Raw genomic sequence first — 20321 nt, 5'->3', positions numbered from 1 at the left:
TGTACGGAGGAGCAAGCATCCCAGTCACTTCTTCAACTTGATACAGCCCCTGTCACTCGGCAAGCCACAGGCAAACTTCACATGCAGGGTTCCCAGAATGCCACCATTACCGAATGAAATGAGAGACTTGTTGAGAGTTTGTGTTGCATGACAAACGGTTACAAAATGATTGTACGTTAAGGCGTGTTTTGCACTGGTAGGCGTGTTTGCATTATTTAACTGGAACGTAATTCCAAATCTCGAATTGTAGACATGATCTCCCAGATCTCATGCGCACAGGCCAGCTAGACTGGCGTTGCGTCCAAGTACCCAGTACATGAGCCCTGGTGAATGAGCGTGCCGCGTAACTTTCGAGCTCCAAATTCCCATCCTCGATTTCCACTCCTCTCTTTCTCTGTAAAAAGTCAAAAGAGTAAACAATTTCAAGCGAAATTTCCACGATTGATGCGGTCGGGTCCGAGCCGGCGTTGTCTCGCATGCCACAACCTCGCAGAGGTCTAAGTGTACCCACTGCGAGCTTTGCCGCGCAAACTAACGGCGCTGCTACTACCCGCCCGACAGCGCCGCCCTTGCTGCTGAGTTGCGTGAGTGTGCAGGATATAATGACGACTACATTCTGCATCTTGCTGAGGTCTACGGGATTCTTCTACAGACTTTCGCCCAGTACACGCATTATCTCGCCCCTGCCTGTCTTTTTGAGGCTCCGAAGGCTGGCATGTAACTTGCCTAGCATCTAATTATGTATCAGTAAGTTTTGCTGCACTGACGATTTAATTGTTGATCGTGACTTGTGCCAATAATCTGTTTTTGAATCTGTAAAAAATTGTCCTATCAGCATACCATCAGTTTCTTGTTTTATTGAACTCGAAGAGCTTCTACCTGTGCAAGATGAATCATGGCATCAGGAGGGCACATATCGACGTGGATCATGAGCGGCTTGCAACTGAACCTGGCTGACCAGAAATGCACCGGATCTTTATTTCTGAGACCTGGAAAGATGGGCATGAGTCAAGGCAGAATCAAATCTGTCCTATTTTTACATTTTTGTTCAACAAATCTCTCGCCCATATTTACTTTTCGTCGCCGGACATCTTCACTTACATACGGCCGCGGCCCCCACACCGTCCGTGTGTCCCCGTCCACCCCGCGAGATAGCATCCGCATCCGTAACGGCGCGTCACCGGAGGGGCGGTCCGACCGTGCAAATATGGTTACCGTCGTAATTGATGTTGCTTATTGGCCCGGTCCCGACAACGGACGAGTCTCGGCGCAAGAGATCAGACGTGGAGTTGACAAGCTCCGAGACGCTGGCAACAGGCTGATGCGCCAAACTTTACGAGCAGCGACTAAAGCGTCGTCGGTGACCACTGGTCCCAGAGAAAAAGACCGTTCCGCTTTCGAGTCACTCTATTACAATTGTATCCTCTCCCTTCTTTCACTCTTCTATTACCTTGGCACTAGAATTGCAACTCACACGCGCACCCTGCAGCGGTCCGTCTGTGATCGCCATGCCTGACCCACCACAACCACAGCTTTGCATTGGCGCTGTTGTTACTCGTCAAGTCAGACACAACATATGTTGAACCTCATTTTGTCGCAACATATCCATTGAGCTGGACCGCCCACTTCCAGTCATGAGCTTGGTACAGTCGGAGCGGAAAAAGGCCTGGGCGCCGAGGAGCCGCAGAGGCTGTTACACATGCCGGTACGTTCCCATGTCAAAACTTGACCGAGCCTCTGTATAACCTCCCCCCGGCTCATTATATCGCGCAGATCTCGTCGCATCAAGTGCGACGAGCACCTTCCCGTGTGCAACAAGTGTCTGGCTAGCGGCCGCGCCTGTCGCTATCCAGACCTTCGGCTGGACCGTGACGAGCCGCGCGAGCTGCCAAAGCTCGCGAGCAAGGCGGCCTTGCACCAGAGGGAGCCTCCCGACGTATACGGCCATGAATTATTGTCTCGTGTAAGTCCCTTTGGTGGCGTTGACCTTTCTTTGCTAAGCTGAGCTATACGTGCTCACCCGTTTTGTTTCCAGATTTACTGTCGTTGGAAACGCCTGCAGCCCAGTACATGATCAGATCGACGGCTTGTACTCCTGGAGTGAAGAGGATATACTCTCCATTTACACACACACTTTTTACTTTTGTTTCGCATCGCCATCCATTTTGTTCCTTGCCGTTTTCCGTGTTACCCGCCTTCGAATCCTCGTGGCCAGCAGCCAATCCGCAGACGAGCTCCAGACCATGGCAGAGACGATTGCCCACAGTGTGCACCGCTTTCCAACCACAGACTGGACGGAATCCTACGCGCTCCCAGACGATCCGCTTCGGTCTTTGCTTGCCGCCATCTTCAAAGTGGCTGCCATTCTCTACGGCTTGCTGTCGCTGCCGCCAGACCTCGCGCGACCTTTTGCCGGTTCATACTGGGATGATGCCGCGAATGATCCGGTCGAGAGAGCTCGCTTGCATTATCGTGCCATGCTGCTCGACATGGTGTGGCCCACGGCCAAGAAGGTACAGTTGAGCCGTCTGAGCTGGATCTTTGCCGTGCTCGGCGTAGCGTATCTAGGCGGGCCCGAGGATGTACAACAGCGCATCCTGCAGAGCCTGAGGGCGATTCTCAGAATGGAAGATGTCGGCGGCGGCGCAGCGACCATGTTGAAAATGTTTCCGTTATACTGGGCGTCGGGAAAGCTGGGGTGGGAACAGTGCTATTACAAGCCGTGTCAAGTTCTGTGCTGAGTAGTGATGCGCACGAGAACAAACAGAGCTAGGCGCACTCTGCTCCAGAGCGACTAGCTCAATATTGGACGGAGGCTTCGATGTCTGAACTTTGATAAGGGGCATGCCGAGAGGATGACTGAAAAGGCATCCGTTTGTAGGATCCATCGGTGTTGACTCGGGCGAGCCGCCGGCAGTGACCTACCATCGCGCGTCGGGCCATCATTGGTGGATGGAGCGCAACTGATGGAAGAGGAGGCCAGCCAACAGTATCCGTAAATAGAGAAACAACTTGTGCGAGCACGTTGATTGCATTGGAGCCAGACAATCAATTGATGATGCCTGCGGAGGCTGGCTGTCAGGGACGCTGAATGCAACGATGTCTGCTAGGAATTGCAGGTCCATTTACTTTCGTTTGATGTCGCCAACTAGCGACTTCAAACGCCATCTTATTTATACACAAGCTACATTTGCAATCTCACCACCGCTCAGCAAAAAGAAAAACATCGTAGCTGTCAAGTGGAAAGGAATGCAAAAAAACGGGTCTGGCCGGGGATTGAACCCGGGACCTGTCACATTATCCGGTTCACCGAAATGGGGAACGAATCCCGAAGCGACAATCATACCACTAGACCACCAGACCGCCTAATGTGCTGCAGATCTGAACACTATCAGGGTATATAAGCTGCAGGCAGCCTGCTGGAAGTAGCAAGCCGCGACCAAGTTACCACACACAAGGTCCAACTTAGCATGAGCATCATCTACGATTTACTTTCTCGCAGGCCTGCCTTATTCTGTCGCGTCAAGGCTAGACGACTGCAGGACGGCTACTTGCACTTCAGCAGCCAGCGGCTCTACAATAAAGTCAATGACAGAGGGCAGGTCGTCCGTCGATCGACGGCGGAGCGCAATTTAGCGAGGTGCACCAGCAGCCTCACTTCTATTTCCGTCAACTTCAATATCAGCAGCTCCTTTTTTCTCCTTGAAATCCTCTTCGAGTCTATTCTGGGGCCTGGTGACTTTGGCTGCCTTGGTCGCTGCTAGGCGTCAAGCATGGCTCAACCCTGAGAGTCGACAGTTGGCGACGAGTGTTTGTCGTGTGTCGTTTGTCACCTACCTGTCACGGTCTATGGGAGGTACCTTATGTGCCTATCATGTGTCTACTAGCCAGCACGTTCACTTTGCTGTTCCTTTGAATAACAAAGCCCTGTTCCTGTGAGCACGAAACTTCGCAGCATCGTAAACGACTCAAGACATTGTCTGGCCCTCAGGTCGCTTCGAAAACTTGCCCGATTATGCTCATTGCCGCAGTTGTTTCCCAGTTGTGCATTGTCCTCGTTATGCGCTGGACAAGTTTACATCCTTCGAAGGATTTTGTCCAACACTGCGAGTGGTCAGATAAGGTGCCCAGGCCGAGATCGTTGGCTCATGACCGAGTCGAGGATCTACACTACACATTGACTACAGTGTCAGTATGAATCCGTTCTTGTCATTTGATAATTGCCTACTTAGTGTTCCTTTCAAAGAACAAACATGGAATGACCTCCCCGAATGACAGAACCCAACAAGAAGAGCCCCAAGACTACCTATCTACTCCTCCCGCACACGGTCCTCAACGAAGCAACAGACCCCCCCTTGTGCTGTGACGTGGTGAGCCATGTCAGTCTTTGCCAACAGCAATCCGGTCTGCTAGTTATCCTCTTACTTTTTGACTTCACACTTCATTCTCATTTCCAGAGATCAATGGTATGCGGATGCTTCAACATGTAATGCTCTGGTCGCCCGACATTGCTAGCAGTCAGCCCAAACAAATTCTTATTCTGGAACCTTTGGTACTTGCACCAATGCCAGACAATGATCTGTCGCGGCCCATGGCAACGGACGGGGCATTGGGTCAACTGCAAACGCCAAGCTTGCCGGCTGGCAGTAGTCGCGCCACATGATTTCTACTCGTAAAAGCTCCTAATCTTCTCTCATGTTTTCATAATTCGAAATTTTGTTTATGTCATCCTTCGCTACAATTGACCATATTGCTTCTCCCTCGTTGCTTCCCTCAGGTTATTATATCATACTTATCCTCGAAAAGCAATTCCGTTTTCCAAAGTTTCAAGACTTCCATCTAGACCTTCCCCCCATCAAGAGTCTCATTTCTCCAAGCGACTAGTTCCACCATGATGAATAATTCGACAGCTCTTCAAACGGTTCTACCCCTCCGCCACGATACTTATCTCGTTGATGAGAAAGACAGCGAGCTCGTCGGAAGGCTCGTGAGGATCTACAGAACTTACGCGTTCTCTCTTTCTAGTCTAGAGCAGCAAGATTTTCGACAGATGATCAGAAAGCGAGAGTATAAACGCGGCGATGGGCGTCCTGACCCAAGCGATATTGTTCTACATCACGTATACAGTGGGATGTACCACAGAAAGAAAAGGTGCTGGATGGGTGACAAAGTTACATTTACAAAGTGGGCACTTCTAGCGACGTTGTATTCCGCAGAGAGCCTGGCTGAGCTTGCCAAGGTTGTCACGAAATTGGGCATTGACCGGCAGCCATGCTGGCAGAAATACGCCGATCATCACGATGGTGATGATGAGAAAGGTGACGACAATCTGGGGCCGTTAGAACTGCCCAACGCTGCCGAGCTGGCATCAGTTTGTACAAAGAGGGTTCGAATTTCTGCTGGTCCTCCGAGAGCAGCGAGCGGCAGCGACACTGACGAAGCTCTCTCCGTTTCCAATGGCGCGGAAATGCAGCCGCCATCCCGGTATTTATTGAACATCGAGCAGCAGGATGTTGAGAATCATGAAGATGGAATAAGCGGCCGGATATCAAGCGACACTTCACACGGAGAGCTCGAAAGAAGGGTATACCACCGAAAACACAGGCTTACAGAGACTGACCTGACATTACCGCAACCTGCGTCAAAACGGAGAGACTGCCACTCCGACATCTCGCATGGGGTCAATGCGAGCGTCTGTTCACTTAGTCGGACTGCCAGCCCTAAGCCAAACAACTATGAGTTGCCGCTGGATAGCGACGATGCAGCCCTAATTTGGCAAGAAATAACCCGGCTGCATCAATGCTTAGGCTCTATTACAGCAGACAACATCGCTCTGCGTAAGATAGTAGACGCATCAGAAGCAAACAGCATCGCTCTGCATAAGAAAGTAGACGCATTGGAAGCAAAAACAAATGCACAGGACGTCGATGAAGCTTTATTGCAGGACGCTTTGGCTCGTGAGCGTGAACAAAATTGTCTACTGCTTCAAAGAGTGCACAAATTGGAGGAGTCGCACAAGTCGTACTCTCCGATTATGGACAAAATCTATCAAAAGATACTTGAGTATACCATAAGGACTGATGAGCTTGCCAGAAATCATCAAAAAAGGGACGAAGCGCTTCTCAAAACCCAGACAGACGTCGAGGAGTGCCGGGGGGAGCGTGGAAGAGTGCCAGGCGGGCGTTGAAGAGTGCCACAAGGCTGTTGAAGAATATCGGGCGGATTTGGAGCAGTGCCGGTCGGGTGTAAAAGATTGCCACAAAGTGGTTGAAGAATGTCAAGCGGGCATGGAAGAGCGCCACAAGGTTGTTGAGAAATGCAGAACGGGTATAGAAGACTGCCAGATGGCTGTCGGAAATCTCCCAGCAGATTTAGATCGGGTAAAGGTCAGCATTCGTCGGATGGTTGAAACTAGTATGAGAAAGTCGGATGAGAGGTTGGCAGAAGAGCTGCGACGTTCAATGTCATTTCATAGAAAGAACACTACGGGGTCGCTGAGAGACATGAACAGAGAAGTGCAAAGGGCTCTGGAAGAGACGAAGCGCTTGGCACAACAGTGTAGCGACGAAAACCTCGATAGGGTGGTTAGACAAAAGCTTGCACACTTTTTCGAGTTAGTGGGAGGCATTGTAAAGCGAGGACTGGAGGATAAATATTGATTCTTGTATAAAATGCAATAATGTAGGACAGTACCTGGTAAAAACAGTGTTTCGTGCTTTATCCGCACATCGTATATGCGCATGGTGTAGTCACGAAAGTCAGTCACGTCTATGACCGACTGCTTTCCGTTCATACCGTGTTGCACAGCACTTGTTTGCCTGCTGGTGAGAATATACTACACTTGTACTTGTTGTCTGTCTTTCTGCGATTAGGTAGAATGCTTTCTGCCTTTTGAAATTCTTTACTATTTTCCTGATTTGATTCAAATTGTTCTTTTATTCTCTTTACTTTACTTTTTTACTCCCTTTTCTTTTTCTCCTCTTGTTCACAATTCTGTGATTTATTTCCTCTGTCAGCTTGCCGAATAACATGGGGCGATCGCCGGTCACCGACCGGACATTGGCGAAGACGACGCCAGCTTTGCAGGGACCCGAAAGGCCGATTAAAAGCAGCCTCTCTCTCTGTAAAATCAACAGCATAAGAATGAGATAGCAATAGCCTCAAAAGTCAAAATAGCTTCTTACAGAGCTGCCACTAACATCACTTTGTGTCCTGTGTAAACGTTACTCCATCACACCTCGCCAGCTCCGGCTGTCCGTCGCCCGACAAAATTCCCTCGGCCGTAAACTTCATCCCCCCCCCCCCCCCCCCAGAGTTGTCATAGCCGAAGAACACTAAGGGACTCCGGGGCGGGACATCAGGGAGATGGCGCTTTTTTCGACCAATGCAAGCCACTGAATTCTGCGGCTTTACTAAGACGGACCCTGGCTTTATTTATCATGCTGCTGGCTAGTCTAATTCTTAGTCTGTCATGTTGCAGCAAAAAAGTACAGCATCTGACTGGCTGCTACGTCACAAATCCCTGGAACACCTAGTGACCTACCTAGTTACCACCATACCCGTTCCCGCCGTTTGTCGCTGCACGCGCAAACCACATCTTACCTTACCCTCCCACCACAAATTAATTTCTCTCCTCCTGATTCTAATTCCCTCTTTTTGCATATCGTCAATCCGTCAAGCCTTTTTTTCCTTCTCGTCTCCATTTCCTGCCTTTTTGCGCGTTTGGACGTATCCGAGCCCGCCCAGCAAGCCGCCCCACGTTCCAAATAGCCTCGGCTCCAGCTCCAGAACCAAGAGCCCTCTCGAAAATCTGGGGAACTCGAAAACCATCTGAGCTTGTGAAAGAATTGGGTTCCTGCTCGCCGACCCGAACCAATTCTTCTTCCTCCTCCTTTTTTCTTCTTTCTGCCTCTCCTACTCCCCCCCTTCTCGAACAACAACCTCGACCTCCCCCCCCCCCATCCCGCCACGATGCCCACGTCAGGCTCCTCCTCCGCCACCACAGAGGCCGTCGTCGCCCAGATTGAGCAGAAGCTTCCCGACGCGGAGCAGGTCAAGGCCAAGGCGGCCTCGGGCCTGCTCAATCAGCTGCGCGACACGGGCGCCGGGGCCGTCGGCGGCGTCTGCGCCGTCGTCGTCGGTCACCCTTTTGACCTGGTCAAGGTCCGCCTGCAGACGGCCGAACGCGGCGTCTACTCGTCGGCCATGGACGTGGTCAAGAAGAGCATCGCCCGCGACGGCCTGCGCCGCGGCCTCTACGCCGGCGTCAGCGCGCCCCTCGTCGGCGTCACACCCATGTGTATGCTGTTTTGCCTCTCCTTTTTTTTGTGCTCCTTTTCTAACAATCCGCTAACGAATCCCAGTCGCCGTTTCTTTCTGGGGCTACGGCGTCGGCAAGCAAATAGTCACCAGCGTCTCCAACGTCGGCCCCGAGGGCCTCTCCATCGGTCAAATCTCCGCCGCCGGCTTCCTCTCCGCCATTCCCATGACGGCCATCACCGCGCCCTTTGAGCGCGTCAAGGTCATCCTGCAGGTCCAGGGCCAGAAGCCGCTCGCGCCGGGGGAGAAGCCCAAGTACAGCGGCGGCCTCGACGTCGTGCGCCAGCTGTACAAGGAGGGCGGCGTGCGCAGCGTCTTCCGCGGCAGCGTCGCCACGCTCGCCCGCGACGGGCCCGGCTCCGCCGCCTACTTTGCCGCATACGAGTACATTAAGCGCTCCCTCAGCCCCAAGGACCCCGTCACCGGCCGACCCACGGGCGACCTGAGCATCGGTGCCATCATCGCCGCCGGCGGTGCGGCCGGCATCGCCATGTGGATACCCGTCTTCCCCGTCGACACAGTCAAGTCGCGCCTGCAGACTGCAGAAGGCAATGTGACGCTCGGTGGTGTCATTCGTGAACTATACGGACGCGGTGGTTTCAAGGCCTTTTTCCCTGGTTTTGGCCCGGCCTTGGCGCGTGCCGTGCCTGCCAACGCCGCCACGTTCTTGGGTGTCGAGCTGGCTCACAATGCCATGAACAAGGCGTTTGGCAAGGCCGAGTAATATACTGCTACATGTGACGGGTAGGAACTGGGACGGCACTATGAAAAGAATATACACACAACTAGACTGATAGACAATAAATGTACACTGAATGGCTGGGGAAAATAATTATAATATGTCTAATGTATATGCCGTCATCTCAAAACAACGCCTCGTAAATCATGTCTACATAAAGACAGTGTCAATGACCAAATCACACACTTCGCCGAGCGTGGGAAGCTGACCGCGCTGCAGCAACCTGCGTAGGCCCACGTCGTGGCTTTTGTTGATGTAGCCAGTGGCCAGAAACGCTTTTTCGCTGCCCGACAGCTCCCTCTTCTCCATGTCCTTCCATCTGCGCTCAGCGTCCTCGCGAGCCTCACGCAGGATGCGGTCCGTGTCCTCCGACTCCCACAAATTGCAGCGGTCGCATTCTTTGCAGGGTCGCGGGTCGCCGTCGGGGCGGAAGTGGTCGCAAAAATGGCGGTAGCCCTCGTCGCCCAGGTCGGCGCGGCAGACGTAGCACATCTTGTAGCCGCAGGGACAGGTCAACTTGTTGCAGCCGGAATTCTTGACGAATGACGTGTTGCACCGTGGGCACACGCGCTTGACGGCCATACTCATGGCCTGCTCAACCTGCGTGCGCAGCGCGACCAGCGATGACTCGTGGCAGATGTGAATGTCCTTCCAGGGCTTGTGGCACGAAAGGCATGATATGCGCTTGCAGTCGGGGCTCTGGCAGGTAAATTTAAGGCCGCGCCGTCGGCGGCTGTGTCGGCCGACGGCCTGCGCCCAGTGTCTTTGGAAGAATGGGGCCAAGGGGATGCACGCTGCTGCGACGACACACAGCAGTGTGATGAGAAGAATTACCGGAAGAAGAAGCAGTAGTGCAATGGCCGTAGCACCGAGAAATAGTATTTGGTAGCCACTGTCGAACCGGATGCGCAGTCCGGCTTCCTCGGCCGGCAGATAGAGGTCGTCGATTTCCGCATAGTTGCAAAAAGGGCAGCGAATGAGCGGTACTTTGGATTCAATGAGACCATGGTCTGCCAATCGACGATCCAGTTTCAGGAGCATGTCGGCGCCACCTTTTTGCTGCATCATTGCCTGCTGAAGTTGTTCGTATGGAATCTGCCCAAGACATCGATCACCCTCAGTAGAAAGGCACTTGAGTGTCCCGGTCTCGGGGTTTACGCTGCTCTGCCAGCCCTGTCCAAAAAGTGCCTCCTTTATCGAGTTTTGTATGCAGTCGAAGCAAGTCATGTGGCCGGATTTTGTACACGACGTCATTTCTTCAAACGGGGCCGTCGTGAAGCAGCAACCGCACTCGTACGTGGCCCCTGCCTCTTCTGCCTCCTGCTGGTTGAGTGTTTGGGCTAGTTGGCGATCGGAAGCCTCCTTGACCTCCCTGTCTCGTTTCTTTAACGGCGCCACCAGCGTTTCGTAGAGTTCCCTGTCGAGCTCGGCGCTGCCGGTCGCGCGGATGACGGGTATGATGAACCCCTGGCCGCTCGATTTCCACACGACGAGCGGGTGGTGTTCGGCCTCCCCAGTGGATATCGGCTTTCTTCGGAAAAAGATGGAGGATATCGTGAACCGCCACGACTTGGACGACAGCGTGGCAAGGGTGCGACGGGAATCGAGGTACGAGTAGTTGGACTCGGCGAGGACGCCGTCAATCGTGGAGCGGGAGAGGCCGCGAAACTCTTGCCAGGCGAGCGTGCGCACCGCCCGCTTGTACTCGGGGCTTCGAAAGGCGTCGGACCGGGGCACCAGCGGGCGGCCGTTCGGGCGGTCATCCTTGTCGGGGACGCGCCACCGGCCCTTGACCCATGTGACGCGGTTCTTGAGTAGCGCGTCGGCGACGAGGGCGAGCCGCGACTCGCCGTCAAAATTGGACAGGAGCTCACGAAAGACCTCGATCTGGATGTCGGGAAAGACGGCGGCCAGCGCCTCGAGGCAACTGTTGAGCTGGTGCAGGTCAGGCCGCTCGGGTGGGACGCATGGCAGCTGCGCGGCGTCTTGGATGTAGTCTGGCAGCAGCTCGGACTCGACGAGGGCAGACTTGGATCGGTTCGCTGACGCCTTGTCGCTAGACGAAAGGATACCGAGGGACACCATTTTAAGTGTTCATGGCTGACGAGGACAGAGATGATGGAGCTGGATGTTGTTGATCACCGAACAGTAGGACAGCGTCAAATGTCGAGCCACACAAGCCGCCCCACACAGTTACAACTCCCAACAACAAACAATATGATGAAACATGTTAGTCAACATTACAACCCGCCCACAATCCAACATCTATAAGCCGTTCATCTTTAACATTTCGGGCTTTTGCGTTGACACATTGGCGCAGTCAGTTCATTTCGGCGTGCATGCTTACATGATGCGCACAGTCGAGATTTTGTCGCCCTAACTTGGCCGCCTTATCTCGGTCTAACTAATCCAACAGTGTCGCGCTTGACCAAGACAGTTTGGGCAAAATCCAGCGTGACTGCCTACTGAAGGAAACAAACAAATTTCTCGCACTGTTCTCGCTTGGATAGCAGTCTATGGAAATCTTATCTCGCCGAGATTACACATCGACAAAGCCAGTCTTGCGGAGGAACCCGGCAGCTTCGGCGCAATGTGCAGCTTGTACACCTCTGTGGATGGGCCGTCGACGAGATCAAATATCCGGTTGACAGGGTGGTCGTTGCGGACATTTTCGTCTCCGGAGTAGACTTTTGTCACAGTTATCGTGGCATTCAATTCAAACTCCGGGTGTGGGCGGTAGTCGTCTTCGAGGCCTTCAACGCGGTATTCAAGGTTTGGTGTGTCCAGCTTAAATAATGGTAGAAACATCAGATTCAAAACCCGGCAGCTGGAGTTCTGTCCAGCGGCTGTCGACCTGTCACCGAGTACGGTGCCAGCAGGCTGGCTGCCTGTTCCAGTTTCGAGCTTGACAATATTCTTGGGGGGGGGGTCCATCTATTAGAGTGCAAAAGTAGTCGCCTTTGAGGATATGGTCTGGGTCAAGTCTGTGCTGGGTGCCCTCGCCAAGCTGCTCGGCCCCGATGTTGGTTAGATCATGGGTTGGCCACTGATCGTCGCCTGTGCGCTATTCGTAGCGTAGCGGGGTTTGCGCCATGATGCAAAGCGGAACGGCATTCGGCCGTGAGCAACGCGGTAAACCATGATAGATGCCCTTGGGAGGGACAAATTCCTTGAAGGAAAGTTGAGAGGAGAGTCGGTCAAGGGGCCCAATCTCTCAGAATGGTAAGCACCTCAAGTGTGAAACAACCGGCGGCATGGTTGGCTCGTAATATATAATTTTTTCTGTCCGCAATTGCTCTGTATCAAATGCAAGAATTACATTCGTAAATGTTAAGCTGGTTGCGGGTTCATTCATTCCAGAAAAGGAACTTGATGTAGACGACATATTTGTATAACCCGCCAATGGTCTCCATCGCTACAGCGCCTCTCAGCGCCATGGCGGCCCGAGTCTAGCGGTCAAGCGGCCTCCATGCCTGCCTGACTCGGGCGATCCACCACTTGACGTCTGGAAAATGCAAGCTCAGTGAGTCGACAGTGACCCTCCAGCCGATGCGTGGAGAAAATTGCCCCTCTAGTATCGTTTTGGCTTGACCACACTCTGTCCAAAAAACCTGAGACTTTTATTTCCAATTGATGCAAGACAAAGCATTTGCCCGTCATGGACTCCTTTGTTGACCTGAATGACGGATCTCAGGCATTGGACCTGTCGCGCATCCGATACCAGCTCATGTATGTGCGCTAAAGTTCCTCCCCTCACACTTGCATGCATTAACTCGACTGGCTGGCAAGTCGTCTGGAGGATACCATCATTTTTGCCCTCATCGAGCGCGTGCAGTTTGCCCTCAACAAGGTATGACTTTCTAGCCCTCTGTGACTTTCGCGGTGACCGGAGGAATTGGCATAACTCACAGCCTCGTACAGACCATCTACGTGCCTGGCGCCCTCGACATTCCCGACAGCAAGCTTAGCTTCTTTGACTGGTACCTAAGCGAGCAGGAGAAGCTGCAGTCCCTCATCCGTCGTTACGAGTCGCCCGACGAGTACCCCTTCTTTCCGCAGGCTGTGCAGAAGCCCATCCTCAAACCCCTCAACTATCCCAAGATTCTCCACGCCAACAATGTCAATGTCAATGACAAGATCAAGGACTTTTACACGGACAAATTCCTCCCCGCCGTCTGCCCCGACTTTGGTCACGGCGACCGCGGCGAGACGCAGGAGAATTACGGCTCGGCCGCCACCTGCGACATTGCCTGCCTGCAGGCGCTGTCTCGGCGCATCCACTTTGGCAAGTTTGTCGCCGAGAGCAAGTTTCGCTCCGAGACGGAAAAGTTTACCGCCCTCATCAAGGCCGGCGACCGCAAGGGTATCGACGACGCCATCACGAATCGCGCCGTTGAGCTGCAAATCTTTGAGCGCTTGCGCCTCAAGGCGCTCACCTACGGCAAGGACCCGGGTCTGAAGGAGGGCTCTGAGTCGCACGTCAAGATAGATGTCGACGCTGTCGCCGCCATGTATGAAAAATATGTCATCCCATTGACAAAGGAGGTCGAAGTAGAATACTTGATGCAGCGTCTAGATTCTGCGCCATGATAATGATCAGAACTTCAGAAAATATATGAGCAAATGCCGCGATATATACAAAGTTTATAGTTTTATTTTACTTTTTTTCTTCTATTGGCCAGGGTTTATATAATCATTGACTGCTTTGATTGCTGCCTGGAACTTTGAGGCTTCAATGAGAATCATGTGTCCTTGGGCCTTGATACCCATCTCCTGAAAAGCGCGCTTGCTGTCAGCGACAGCATCGCCCTCCTTGGTGTAGGCGAATCCGCCAAAGGCGGTAGCATACTTTTGCAGCACTTCGTCCTCGGGGTGAAAGTAAAATGTAGACGACTCTTCCTTGGCCTTTTTCTTTTTTCTGTCCTCAATGTCGAGCGTCGACTCAACCTCGGTGTAAGTGCGTGACAGAATCAGGTAGTGCGAAAACTCGTAGGGCTCCTTGTCCTCGACGGCGGCCTCGACCTCGTCAACAAGCATCGAATACAGAGGCGGTGCAATCTCCGAGGGCATGTTAATGAAGCGCTCGGAAAATACGAGGCCAACGTGCTTGTTGGCGTTGATGAGCTCTGCGACGGGGGCCAGGGCAGCATTGGTCCCAGCTTTTTGGACCAAGTACTGAAGGACATCCTTCATGGTGTCTGCATCCTTGTGCACGGCGGTGTTGAGGACAGTAAGCATGGCGTAGGCATCGGTGTTTTTGCCATCAATCTTGACGGTTGAGCCTATCGTTGGTTGCGACAAGACGAGGTCGGCGAGGGTCGACATGTTGAAGAGATTTGCATCGACATCGAATAGTTGGCGCAGGAGCGATTTGACACCATGAAAGTCAATCTCGGGATCGTAATTGAACCATTCAAAGTCGACGTCGACCATGTCAAAGTCCTAGAAAATTATAGTCAATAACTGTATGTAGCCTGGTAGACCGACCGCTGAGGGGCCTACCTCTCCGTCGCTGTCATCCTCGTCCATCTTGTCCGCAGCCTTGTCGGAGAGGCCACCGGACAGCCCATCCTGTTCCCTGGAGCGCTTCTTTCCCATTGTGAACCGTTTCGCGTAATATGAGGGTGAAAAGAGATGCAGCGTAGGCCGGCGCAATGGCTTGGAAAAAAATGGTTTCCAGTCAAGTCAAGCTCTACATTTTTTCGGATGGGCTGCCCCGCACTAGCCTTTATCGGGGACGCCAGAACGTTTATTACACCCACTGTACAGCGCTGCCACCATTGTACTACCCACTGTAGACGAGCGAACGGGCTGCCATGGGTGAGTACGCTGGCATATACCTTAGCATTAGTAGCTGGGCTCGGGAATTGAATGGTTTACCCGGTCTTGGGAAAATGGCACGGTAGACGACATAAAATAGTAGTGAAGAAATAAATTAGTACTTGCCAGTAGGAGCACTATGAAACTACAGGTACAATGGCCTGCCTGGCTGCCCTGGAGTTCCTGCCTGGTCGGGCCAGCAACCTCAGCCGAGTGACCCGCCTGCAGCTCGTCCCATCCAAACCGTTGCCAACCTGACCAGCTTCCCAAGTTGTCAGCTTGTCAGCCTCTCAGCTTGCGTCACAGAGCACCACTACTGGAGTCAATCACCGAACTGCACACACCGACACGCATCCTTTCCTTTGCTCTTACCACGCGAAGTCTGCTTGCTCAACTCATACGTATTACAGCGACCGCACACTCCTCTCCAGCTCACCGCGCGCTGGACCATTGCCGACGACGTCGACGACTCCGCATCACCTGTCGTCATCGCCATGGACTACAGCGCATCGATTCACGAGACCGATGATCCGGTGGGAGCTTCGCCCTGGGGCAACTCTCCCACGTCTTCGCCCAAGAGAAACCTACCTCCGTTTGCCAGCCTCCCGCAGGAGACCTCGTCGTCGTCGTTTCCCTTCTCGTCGCAAGACTCCAATGGCCTAGGCAGCCCAGCTCTCGGCGCAGACGGCTTCCAGCGGCCCGGCACTGCCACCACCGCCTCCGAGACTGAAGGCGAGACCGATCACGAAACTCTCCAAGGGCATGAAGAGTCCGAGGTCCGCCAAGAGATAGACCAGTCTGCTCCGCCAGTTCAGCACCACCACAACCAGCCGCCGCAGCAGCATACGGGCTTCGCGCCGCAGGGACGCGAGGCTGAAGCCATCCAGGGTCCCGTGCACCCTACTGAAGGGCACACTAGCAAGCCGGTGCAGCCTCAATATAGATTACAAGCCAAAATCACTGGCTTGGAGCGCACCGGCAAGAAAGACCCGCTGCTTCGATTCGATGTCTACGTATGTGCTCAGCGATCGACACTACATGCAGCCTTCTAACGATTCACAGACCAACCTCCCTCGATTCCGCACCTCCCAATATCGCGACGTTCGCCGCCTGCACTCTGAATTTGTAAAGCTTGCTGAGCACCTCATCTCCGCCAATCCCGACGCCTTTGTACCAGCTGTCCCCCCGGCCGTCACCTCGGCCGGCGCTGGAACCGATGAGGACGAGACCCGAGTCAAGGCTTTGATGCAGAGGTGGTTCAACTATGTCTGCAGCAATGAGACATTGATGAGAGACGATGAGATGATACTGTTCGTCGAATCAGATTTCGGCTACAGCCCATTGGTCAAAATGAAACAGCCCGCCACAGGCGTTCGTAGAAAGATTCTCAAGCAGTTTGCCCCGCCACCCGACGACACGCCCGAGCTCGCCGATGCACGTCCTGCCGTCAAGCTATTTTATCTCGGTACCATGGATGCAGGACACAAAGTCGATAAGCTAGTCAAAGCGAGACGAGGTATGTGTCTCTCCAAAGAAAGATATGCACAACGCTGACAATGCTCGCACAGGTCTCGGCCTGGCTGAGTCTGATTTTGGAGTCAAGCTCGGAGGTATGCATGTGCAAGAACCCCACCCTGGTCTGGCGAATGCCTACAGGAAGCTGGGCAAGGTTATCCAGAATGTGGGAGACTACCATGCCGCGCAGGCCACTGCCGAGGCCTCCACAATTGGCGACCCGTTTCAATATCACTCGCAGGATGCCTTTATTGTCAAGGAGACCCTGACGAACCGACAGATCCTTACCAGAGAATTCATTCAGGCGCAAGAAGCTACGAGGAGCAAGCTCAATGCCGCTGATCGCCTCAAGACCAGCAGCAGCGTGCGCCGTGAAAAGGTTGACGAAGCCATTTCGGCTCTCGACGATGCGCGCGAGACGGAGAACTACCTTTACAACAAGACCCACAGGGTAACGCAGAACCTGCTCCAGGAGCGCCGCAAGTGGTTCTCGCGGACAGCCACCGACTTGCGCTCAAGCATTAGGGAGTTTGTTTTACGCGAGATTGAGGCCGAGAGACGCACGCTGTCTGTACTGGAGAGCGTGCGCGCGGATATTCGTGCCATTGACTCGTCGGGTGGTCTCAGCCGACTGGGTCGCGAAGCGCATCCTGTCATTCGTCGTACCAATCTGGCTGCCAGCCAAGGCCCCAAGGGTGATGCGTGGAGTGGCGTCCCGCGGCGTGCCGACGCCGCGAACCGCAGCACCTCGACGAGCTTCATGGGCAAGCTGCCCGAGGACAGCGATGCGGATGACGCGCAGAAGGATGCGGGCGGGGCGGGGCGAACAAGTTTGGTAGGTGTTGTCGAGGAAGAGGACGATGACCGCATTGATGCGAGGAACGCGGCGAGTCGTTTAGCCACCAGTACTTTCTAAGAGCACACGGGGTGTTTCCTGATGCAGTTTGATTACTTGATTATTGCGGATGATGGGTCCAAGTCGGGGACAAGGCCCCTCATCCAGTGTTCAATTTACTCCAATGATGTTTCAAGTGGAAAAGAAATGATGGGTGTCTTTTTGTGCACCGCGTTCCAATTCTTATGTGAGCATAGTGTCCATGACCAGTTGAGTCTGTTGACAAGTCTTTGTAACGAGAATCCGGCAACAACACTGCTTCAACGTAATTTTTCGGACGATAGACTTCATCCTGCCACAGCTTCTTACATCATGACTAGAGAAGAACAGCGACCAAGCGGTGCGTAAATATCGCTTTCGAGCCTGTTTTCCGTTTATAGCCAACCTTTACAGGGTAATAAGTTGAGGAAAGGCGGGACTCGAGGTGGTGTTGCACCTACTTAAAGCAAAATAACTGAGACATTTCTATAACTCGCGGCCATAGATTAGCTGGGAGATCGTCAGACTGAAGTTCAACTTCAATCCTACGGATTTAGATACCTATCTGAAGGTCGTGTGTTCGAGTCACACTGGCCGCAAGTTTCTTTTTTTTGCTGTCCCCGGGTGCCTTAAAGTGGGGTGGAAGTGGACACTTTTTTTTCTTTACTCTCCTGGCGGGACGGGCTCCCCAGCTCGTAGCATTTCTGGGGGCGAGCGGGGGGCAGAGCATGTATGGATTGTGATTAAAGCAGTCAAATCGCCCGCTATACATGCCGCTTTTTATAATCTGTGGAAAAGTCTTTCCAAATGTCGCCTGTACAGCTATAAAGATACGAGAAGCACCTCGGAGCTCTCCAGACTTGCGCGCTCGTGCTCAAGCGTGGCGCCCGGAAATCGTTCAGCCCGAACACACCGTGACGTCTTCTCGAAAAAACCACTTGGCAAGCCTCTCGGTCTCGTGGAGAGGGCCACGAAAAGGCATTTCGATGAGTTAGAGCATCGATCTGGGTATTACTTTTTCTTTTTTTTGCCCATTCTTTTCAGCAGCGCGGTGGCGCCCCCCCCAACATGTGTCGCTTATAATACACCGCCATCCTTAGGGTAACACGAGCGAGCAGCAACAACAAGCGCGTGAAGGGACGTATGAATCTTGACCATGTGTATGATAGAAAATAAGCGCCTCGGAAATAACTCGGCGGCCATAGATTAGCTGGGAGATCGTCAGACTGAAGTCCAACTTCAATCCTACGGATTAGATACCTATCTGAAGGTCGTGTGTTCGAGTCACACTGGCCGCAGTTCTTTTTTTGCCCATTGATCCTGTTCGCACCAAAGTCCACCAATTTTTTTGTTGGCATCGCTCGCTCATGATTAGAGGGGCATATCAAGAAAGAATACAGCTGCAATGCACATGTACAAATATAATATGCTATTTAATCCATCTAAACCGAAAGGTCTAGTTTTAGTGAGTCAGCTCATGCAACCTCTCAAACGCCATGCCATGTTTTTCTCTTGGTCTTCGTGTCGATCATGAATATTTGCCGCCTTATTACAGGAGCAAATCGCCTGTGCCAGACAGTGAAAATGTCGGCGTACCGGGATACTCGCCACGTTTCTGTTGGGCGTTTCTGCACCCATCCACAACGGCGAATTTCTTACCCACTTCCCGCGCCTGACCGATGCTCTGCATGAGAGTACTCAAAAGGTTAATGGCCTCGACATCGTTCTGCTCTGAGATCATCTTCTTCTTGAAGGACTCATCGTCCGAGGGAATCACCAACCCAAGGCGGCCAGTGAGTGCTTTAATCTCTCGCAAGACTGTCAATGAGGGGGCCACTGTAGACGCATCAGTATCCATGGAGCCTTCGTCCGCCGTGTCTTTGCTTGCAAATGAAGGAGGAATACTGTCGAGATATGCAATGAGAAGGTGGATCCTTGATTGAAGCATCTTGACGGCGTTGGCTTTGGCGGTAAGGGCAGTGAGCGTCTCCTCTTCTTCACGCGAAAGAAATACACCAGGCTCGTCTTCCTGGGCGATATCGGTGGATTCTTCTCGTTCGCTTTCGACAAGGCGCCGCTTGCCTTTGCCGTTTGACTCAATAGATCGCGATGGATGTGTGTCTTTGGAGGCGACAGCGGCGGCGTTGCCTCCACCACTCGCAATATAGTTCATGCTTATCATTTCCGTCTCATCCGTCTCGACAGAGTACGGAACTTCTCGAAACTTGAGCTTCAGCGGCGGTTCTCCGTCGTCCATCTTTCTGTCTTCGCCATCGTGGATCGATTCGTCCGCTTCGTAGTTGCTCTCGTATATAGTCAGTGGCAGCTTGCCACCAACAGAGTGATTTAGAACCTCCTGGGGTTGAAAGCCCAGAAGAACTGCAGACTCGTTCCAGCCTTGTAGAATCTGGTTGTGAATGGGCAAGATCGTCGGTGTCGGCCCATCTGCGGGGAGCAGAGTGTACCAACCAACAAAGTCGAGCTGTCGATCCTTGTGAACGGTAGTCACTGTAGCCAGCATTAGAAGTAAATCAGTAGGGTGCATGGAGATAGAATTCACTTTGCTCGAGTCTGGCAGTAAATCTGGTGTAATCAAGCAGGTAGCCACCCTCCTCGTTCGGCGCCTCCACGAGGTGACATTCGAATGCATGCTCGATGGTAATTTCACGGCCATTTTGTTGGCCAAGGAGAGCGCCAATTATTGGCACGGTCTGCTGGCGGAGAGTATGGCGCGTAATGTAGTCAGAGATTGTGAGAAGCACCAGCGGATGGAGGACAGCATGGAGCTGCGAGCTCTTCTGGCTCGAAATGAGGGGGTTGAGGCAACAGTCATCCATTGTTGATGGCGCTGCAAAGCCTTCTGTGCAGTTTCGTACGAATCAAGTGCCACCTCTTCTCAGAACGAGTGGTTGTGCAGAACGAGGACCTGCTGGGCAACTGGTAGATGGAGATGTGAAGCTCAAATGATGCAGAAGCTAACTAAGGTATGTAGCGTAGCCCCCCGCAATTGCCTTGCGCCGCAGAGGCGACTGCCCCACCATTCCATGGCAAAGA

General features: G+C 53.0%; 8 protein-coding genes across 8 annotated transcripts; 4 read left to right on the top strand and 4 right to left on the bottom strand.

Moving 5' to 3' along the window:
• Positions 1 to 4891: 4891 nt before the first annotated feature.
• On the top strand, positions 4892 to 6187 carry BBA_05206 (uncharacterized protein; the record flags this gene model as incomplete). Its single annotated transcript, XM_008600303.1, has 1 exon — positions 4892 to 6187. One exon carries the CDS (start codon positions 4892 to 4894, stop codon positions 6185 to 6187), a length of 1296 nt encoding a protein of 431 aa, XP_008598525.1.
• A 1784-nt stretch (positions 6188 to 7971) lies between these two features.
• Positions 7972 to 9043, top strand: BBA_05205 (transporter-like protein; the record flags this gene model as incomplete). Its single annotated transcript, XM_008600302.1, has 2 exons — positions 7972 to 8299; positions 8364 to 9043. The coding sequence occupies 2 exons, from the start codon at positions 7972 to 7974 to the stop codon at positions 9041 to 9043; spliced, it is 1008 nt and encodes a 335-aa protein (XP_008598524.1).
• A 165-nt stretch (positions 9044 to 9208) lies between these two features.
• On the bottom strand, positions 9209 to 11143 carry BBA_05204 (RING finger protein (Zin), putative; the record flags this gene model as incomplete). Its single annotated transcript, XM_008600301.1, has 1 exon — positions 9209 to 11143. The coding sequence occupies one exon, from the start codon at positions 11141 to 11143 to the stop codon at positions 9209 to 9211; it is 1935 nt and encodes a 644-aa protein (XP_008598523.1).
• Positions 11144 to 11572: 429 nt separating this feature from the next.
• On the bottom strand, positions 11573 to 11992 carry BBA_05203 (uncharacterized protein; the record flags this gene model as incomplete). Its single annotated transcript, XM_008600300.1, has 1 exon — positions 11573 to 11992. The coding sequence occupies one exon, from the start codon at positions 11990 to 11992 to the stop codon at positions 11573 to 11575; it is 420 nt and encodes a 139-aa protein (XP_008598522.1).
• A 724-nt stretch (positions 11993 to 12716) lies between these two features.
• On the top strand, positions 12717 to 13648 carry BBA_05202 (chorismate mutase; the record flags this gene model as incomplete). The annotated part of the gene is made up of 3 exons (XM_008600299.1): positions 12717 to 12787; positions 12848 to 12908; positions 12980 to 13648. The coding sequence occupies 3 exons, from the start codon at positions 12717 to 12719 to the stop codon at positions 13646 to 13648; spliced, it is 801 nt and encodes a 266-aa protein (XP_008598521.1).
• Positions 13649 to 13729: 81 nt separating this feature from the next.
• On the bottom strand, positions 13730 to 14656 carry BBA_05201 (BCP1-like protein; the record flags this gene model as incomplete). The annotated part of the gene is made up of 2 exons (XM_008600298.1): positions 13730 to 14500; positions 14561 to 14656. 2 exons carry the CDS (start codon positions 14654 to 14656, stop codon positions 13730 to 13732), a joined length of 867 nt encoding a protein of 288 aa, XP_008598520.1.
• A 218-nt stretch (positions 14657 to 14874) lies between these two features.
• BBA_05200 (PX domain-containing protein) lies at positions 14875 to 17309 on the top strand (the record flags this gene model as incomplete). Its single annotated transcript, XM_008600297.1, has 4 exons — positions 14875 to 14882; positions 15030 to 15891; positions 15941 to 16394; positions 16447 to 17309. 4 exons carry the CDS (start codon positions 14875 to 14877, stop codon positions 17307 to 17309), a joined length of 2187 nt encoding a protein of 728 aa, XP_008598519.1.
• A 1507-nt stretch (positions 17310 to 18816) lies between these two features.
• Positions 18817 to 20104, bottom strand: BBA_05199 (signalosome subunit; the record flags this gene model as incomplete). The annotated part of the gene is made up of 2 exons (XM_008600296.1): positions 18817 to 19775; positions 19828 to 20104. 2 exons carry the CDS (start codon positions 20102 to 20104, stop codon positions 18817 to 18819), a joined length of 1236 nt encoding a protein of 411 aa, XP_008598518.1.
• Positions 20105 to 20321: the final 217 nt, after the last annotated feature.

This window comes from Beauveria bassiana (genome assembly GCF_000280675.1).
Source record: "Beauveria bassiana ARSEF 2860 unplaced genomic scaffold BBA_S00013, whole genome shotgun sequence".
Classification (NCBI taxonomy): Eukaryota; Fungi; Ascomycota; class Sordariomycetes; order Hypocreales; family Cordycipitaceae; genus Beauveria; species Beauveria bassiana.
This window is presented reverse-complemented; position numbering and strand designations above follow the sequence as displayed.